The 6,943-nt window shown below is 38.5% G+C and overlaps 1 protein-coding gene across 1 annotated transcript in view; it reads left to right on the top strand.

Annotated features, from left to right (window-relative positions):
* Necab1 (N-terminal EF-hand calcium binding protein 1) overlaps positions 1-6,943 on the top strand; it is a 176,924-nt gene that overhangs the window by 138,540 nt on the left and 31,441 nt on the right. The window contains exon 7 of the mRNA XM_021160280.1: positions 1,719-1,840. Coding sequence (XP_021015939.1) covers positions 1,719-1,840 — 122 coding nt within the window. The remainder of the gene's footprint in view (positions 1-1,718; positions 1,841-6,943) is intronic.

Below are 6,943 nucleotides of genomic sequence, written 5' to 3'. Positions count from 1 at the left end.
GTGTGTGTGTGTGTGTGTTGCCCTTCTTTTGATTTGCTGTTCAAGGATTATTTATTCCTTGTGTTTTCTTGTAATTAACCTCTTTAGTTGGAATTTTCCTTCTAGCACTTTCTTTAGGGCTGGAGTAGTAGATACTGCTTAATTTTGGTTTTCTTTTCTTTTCTTTTCATAGAATGCCTTTCTTTTCTCCATCTATGGTGATTGGAGCTTTGCTGGTATGGTAGTCTCAGCGGGCATCTGCAGTCTTGCACAATTTGTAGAACAGCTTACCTGTGACCTTTTGGCTTTTAGAGTTTCCATTGGGAAGTCAAATGTTATTGTAATTGCTTTATAATGCTGTTTGTTCTTTGTCCCTATAAGGTTTTAATTTTTTTTTCTTTGTTTATCACATTTAGTTGTTTGATTATTATGTGGCAAGGGGACTTTCATTTTTGGTCCAGTCTATTTGATGGTCTGTATGTTTCTTGTAGCTTTGTTATTATCAAGCAAAGGAAACAATAAGAAAAAGGAACATAAGATAAAAACTAAAGAAATCTTTGCTAGTAAAAGATAATTAAGAACTCATTCTCACAAAGGCAAATGAATATTATAGTTGACTGCCTATAGTAGAAAATAAATATATAGGAAGTGTATCAGATGCTCAAGGGATTTCTCTAGCTGGAGAACTCCATAGGCAACCTAAGGCCAGCACAACATCTCTAGATACTTTTCAGAGTCTCTCCTTTTCAGACCATAAGCACATGCCTTCCATTCTCACGTTTGCCTTGTAACTGAAGATAGTTTAAGTTCCAACAATCGTGTCCTGTATGACAACCAAGGAACAAGAAAGGCAAATTTTCTTTTTTTGCTAAATCCATCATTTTAGCTAAGCTTCTTTCTTGGAAGTTCTTCACATGTTCTTTCATTCCATGTATTTACCACCAGCATAATCATTTCACATTGGAATAATAGAGCACCAAAAATAAAAGTGTAGATACAATGATTTAAGAATGTTGAGTCCTGATAGGAAGATAAATGGTACAATTAATATTTGCTAAGAACTGTCTATGAGAAGGGAGTGGAGACACATCATGGAAGGAGGAAGATTCAGTTATTTGGCTTTTTAAAATATATGAATTTTTGGTAGATTGGAAAAAAATGTAAAATATTAATTTTTTAAATAATTATTTAAAGATTTATTTACTAATTTAATATATGCAAGTACACTATAGCTGTCTTCAGACACACCAGAATAGGGCATCAGATCTCATTACGGATGGTTGTGAGCCACCATGTGGTTGCTCGGATTTGTATTCAGGACCTTTGGAAGAACAGTCAGTGCTTTTAATGGCTGAGCAATCTCTCCAGCCCGTAAAATATTAATTAATCAAAGAAAACTGCATAGGTATTCTCAAATTGATGCAAAGCCATACACATCATGAACTCACATTTTATTTCTATTAAAGACTCAGGCAATGATACAAAGAAGTGTTAGATTACAAGCTAAATTTTACTTGAGCTTAATTTTAAGAATAATGAAAACCTAGAATGTTCTTATTTTTGTTTAGATATTGTAGTAACAGTGAGCCTGGCTATCCAGAGCATGTTTGCAGGCAGTATTTCTCCCATGTATCCATTAAATATCCCAGGAACCCCTAGAAGTTGATACTTTAGGATCTCATCCTAAGAGAAGATACTGAAGCTCTGACAGTAAAGTTCAATGCTGGCTCTTGTTTCAGGCAAGGACCATCCAAGCCAGAAGTCCTGTCCATTCAATGGCCTGGAAAGCGATCCAGCCGCCGAGTCCAGAGACACAACAGTTTCTCCCCCAACAGCCCGCAGTTCAATGTCAGCAGTCCAGGTAAGTACACATTGATGTTCTTCCTCACCATGTAGATAGATGAAAAACAGAAGCCTGGAAATCTTCTATTATACCACATGCATATGAAACTGAAGAGGGGCCGAGTATTAGGAAGTGAGGAGGTAACCTCTTGCCCATCGCATCAAATCCTAGCAGATGTGCCTGGATAGCCTACAGAGGGATGGATACAGCAGAAAGCATTCTAAGAGCCAATTCCCAAGACACTTGCATTGGATATAGGGCACACTAGTTCTGAACTTGCTCCTCCACCCCATACCTTCTCCAGGTCCCCTGCAGTGTGTATTATAAACTCATCTAGAAAAATTTTAGGATTAGCCATAGTTGGGGCTTCTGAAGATTGTGAGGTCATGTAATGTTTGTTGGGCTAATTCTGACTTGGTAGTGGTTTGAGTATTACACTTTTACTATAACATTTACAGTTATTGTAAAAATCATTCTGAAATATGCAAGCTCATGTTTGCCCAATATTCAAGTAATTATTGTAAATATGAATGTACACAAACACATCTTCACTTGAAAACATCAGTTTAGCATTTTAACACTAAAACTTCAATACCTGATATTTCAAGCACATTCTACTTGATTGGAAGATGTCAAAGTGCACTTTTGAACAGTCGTATTCTACCCCAAATCTACCCAGATTTGTGTTACCACATTCTTCCAGCTCACTCAGGGAAAACAAAACAAAACAAAAAAACAAAAACAGTGCTCAGAATATAAAGTGATTTGTCTATGATCACATGGACTATTAGCTCATTTTTATTGTCAAAGAAACCCAAAAATCTCAAGAGTTACAACTACAAATCCTTTTTTCTTCCTCATGAGTTGTTTCTCATGAGTATGGTTAGCTGAGGTTTGGATACTATCAGCGAGGTTCTAGGCTAAGTTCTGTGCTCCTAGTGTAGCATTTTTGCCTCCTGGTAGGTGTCAGAAATACAAGCAGCCAGACCAAAATTATATAAATACATTTAAACTACAATGTTAGCCTTGCCACCTAATTTTACACTGGCCAAACAAGTCACATGCCAACCCTAATAATCATAGAGAAGAAAACTATGCCCCTCAATGGAGCAAGAGCTGAACAAAGTTGTCCCTGCAAGACTTACACAGGAACTGCCCAGAGAGAAAGAGCAAAGAGTCATCAACCAGACCACAGACTGCTTTCATGGCTATCAAATGGCAGTGCTGGGTTCCCTAGGCCAAACAGAGATTCTAGGGTTTCCATTTTTAACCATTTAGAAAGGACAGAGCCAGTGAGATGCCTCCAGGAGTAAATATGTTTGCTACCAAGCCTGGTACCCTGAACTTGATCACCAAAATCAACATGGTAGAAAGTCAAACCCCATAGCTAAACCAACTCCCACAGATTGTCAGCTTACTTTTACATACATGCCTTGAGATGCATGAATCTCCCCTGTGCATGCATGCATGCGCTTGCACATACATAAACATGTGGGTGCGTGCACACACACTAGATAGATAGATAGATAGATAGATAGATAGATAGATACATACATACATACATACATACATACATACATACATATATACATACGATTATTTTTTAGAAAAAATCTAAAAATTACGGCCATGCCAACCTGAATGTACCGTATCCATCACTTTTAATCTTAGAAGCTAAGTAGGTTGAGGTCTTGTTAGTGTTTGGTGGGAAGGCATAGGTGAAGCTATAGTTCCCAGGGACTTTGGTTTTTCTTAAGTCTTTGTAGGCAACGACTTGGCTTAGAAATATGCTACTTAAATTGTAGATTAAAAAGTAAACATACCTATAGCTATACTCTTCAGCTCCTTGGGTGCTTTCTCTAGCTTTCTCTATTGGGGGCCCTGTGTTCCATCTTATAGATGACTGTGAGCATTCACTTCTGTATTTGCCAGGCACTGGCATAGCCTCTTGTGAGACAGCTATAACAAGGTCCCTTCAGCAAAATCTTGAACTAACCAGTACCCCCAGAGCTCGTATCTCTAGCTGCATATGGAGCAGAAGACGGCCTAGTCGGCCATCACTGGGAAGAGAGGCCCCTTGGTATTGCAAACTTTATATGCCCCAGTACAGGGGAATGCAAGGGCCAAGAAGTGGGAGTGGGTGGGTAGGGGAGCAGGGTGGAGGGAAGGTATAGGGAACTTTCAGGATAGAATTTGAAATGTATATAAAGAAAATATCTAATAAAAATAAATAAATTTTTAAAAAGTAAACATACTGGGTTTTTTATCTAAAGTGTCTTCTTTAAACCCATTTCTTTTTTTAATAAATAAATATTTTTAATTGTGATGAGAAATTAATAAATCCTTCCTTATACCTTTCTAATGCCAGTGAAACAAATTGACTATAACACAGCAAAGATATTCATTAAACCCATTTCTAATACCACTTTTTGATGCAGTGCCAATGTTTTTTGTTTTTGTTTCTTTTACTTTATAACTTGTTAGTGCATTCTTCCTCCCAAAAGACAGAAGTCTTTGGGAGTACATTTAGATAGAAATCACTTTGCTTTACTTTTGCAGTCTTAAAGATTAATGGGATTTACTGTACTACTGCTGTATGAGAATAGCACCTCTTTATGATTTAAGTCTTGTCTCCACTTCTTCCTATGCTAAAGCAAGACTTGGAGCTGTGAATTCAATATTACTCTCATTTGAAGGAAGAGTAACTAATAGAACTTCAACAATGTACTTTTGAGACATCTTGAATGAGCTGTCAACAGCACATAAGAGGCTAGGATGTGGACTGTGAAGGGTGAGCTAGCGGGCAACAGAAGCAACACGGCTTCTGGAACAGACCCGGTTTCGGGCTCCAGACATCTGGACACCTTCCCCGCCAGAGGATAGGTGCCCACGCAGGAGGACTCTAATGCCGGAGCAGGTGAGGGAGCCATCTTGGGTCCCGGGTCCCTCAGAGACCAGTCTGCGCAAGTCAGCTCTCTGACTGCAGAAGGGAAACAGCTTCTGGGACAGGCCCTGTTTTGGGGCCTTCATCTTCAGCCAGGGGGCAGGTCTGAACGCCACACCTCTGTGCACCTTCCTTGCAAGAGGAGAGCTTGCCTGCAGAGAGTACTCTGACCACTGAGACCCAGGACAGAACTGGACTCCCAGGACTGCTGACAGAGGCTAACAGAATCACAGGAGGAACAAGCTCCAACAAGAGACCACTATAACAACTAACTCCAAAGATTACCAGATGGCAAAAGGCAAATGTAAGAATCTTACTAACAGAAACCAAGACCACTCACCATGATCAGAACCCAGCACTCCTACCTCAGCCAGTTCTGGATACCCCAACACACGTGAAAAACAATACTCAGATTTAAAATTATATCTCATGATGCTGGTAGAGGACATCAAGAAGGGCATTAATAACTCACTTAAAGAAATACAGGAGAACTGTGCTAAAGAGGTAGAAGCCCTTAAAGAGGAAACACGAAAATCCCTTAAAGAGCTACAGGAAAACACAACCAAACAGGTGATGGAATTGAACAAAACCATCCAAGACCTAAAAAGGGAAGTAGAAATAATAAAGAAAACCTAAAGGGAGACATCTCTGGAGATAAAAACTCTGCGAAAGAAATCAGGAACCATAGATTCACGAGCATCAGCAACAGAATACAAGAGATGGAAGAGAGAATCTCAGGGCAGAAGATTCCATAGAGAATATGGGCACAACAATCAAAGAAAATGCAAAATGCAAAAAGATCCTAACTCAAAACATCCAGGAAATCCAGGACAAAGTAAGAAGACCAAACCTACAGATGATAGGAGTAGATGAGAATGAAGATTTTCAACTTAAAGGGCCAGCAAATATCTTCAACAAAATTATAGAAGAAAACTTTCCAAACCTAAAGAAAGAGATGCCCATGAACATAAAAGAAGCCTACAGAACTCCAAATAGACTGGACCAGAAAAGAAATTCCTCCTGACATGTAATAATCAGAACAACAAATACGCTAAATAAAGAGAGAGTATTAAAAGCAGTAAGGGATAAAAGTCAAGTAATATATAAAGGCAGGCCTATTAGAATTACACCAGACTTCTCACCAGAGACTATGAAAGCCAGAAGATCCTGGACAAATGTTATGCAGACCATAAGAGAACACAAATGCCAGCCCAGGCTACTATACCCAGAAAATCTCTCAATTACCATAGATGGAGACACCAAATTATTCCATGGTGAAACCAAATTCATACAATATCTTTTCATGGATCTGGCCCTTCAAAGGATAATAACGGGAAAACACCAACACAAGACAGAAACTACACCCTAGAAAAAGCAAGAAAGTAATCCTTTAAGAAACCTAAAAGAAGACAGCTGCAAGAACAGAATCCCAGCTTTAAAAAAAAAAAAAAAAAAACAGGAAACAATTCCTTTTCTTTAATTTCTCTTAACATCAATGGACTCAATTCCTCAATAAAAAGACATAGACTAATAGACTGACTACACAAACAGGACCCAACATTTTGCTGCTACAGGAAACCCACCTCAGGGAAAAAGACAGACACTACCTCAGAGTGAAAGGCTGGAAAACAATTTTCCAAGCAAATGGTCCGAAGAAACAAGCTAGAGTGGCCATTCTAATATAGAATAAAATTGACTTCCAACCCAAAGCTATCAAAAAAGACAAGGAGGGGTACTTCATACTCATCAAAGGTAAAAATCTACCTAAATGAACTCTCAATTCTGAATATCTATGCTCCAAATGCAAGGGCAGCCACATTCATTAAAGAAACTTTAGTAAATCTCAAAACACACATTGCACCTCACACAATAATAGTGGGAGACCTCAATACCCCACTCTCACCAATGGACAGATCCTGGAAACAGAAACTAAACAGAGACACATGGACACTAAGAGAAGTTATGAAACAAATGGATTTAACAGATATCTACAGAAAATTTTATCCTAAAACAAAAGCACTACATGGTACCTCCTCCAAAATTGACCATACAATTGGTCACAAAAGAGGCCTCCACAGATACAAAAATATTGAAATTATCCAATGCATCCTATCTGATCACCATGGACTAAGGCTGATCTTCAATAACAACATAAATAATAGAAAGCCAACATTCAC

The sequence above is a fragment of the Mus caroli genome, chromosome 4 (assembly GCF_900094665.2).
Source record: "Mus caroli chromosome 4, CAROLI_EIJ_v1.1, whole genome shotgun sequence".
In the NCBI taxonomy this organism is placed as follows: domain Eukaryota; kingdom Metazoa; phylum Chordata; class Mammalia; order Rodentia; family Muridae; genus Mus; species Mus caroli.
The sequence above is the reverse complement of the archived record's forward strand: the minus strand, read 5'-3'. Positions and strand labels throughout refer to the sequence as shown.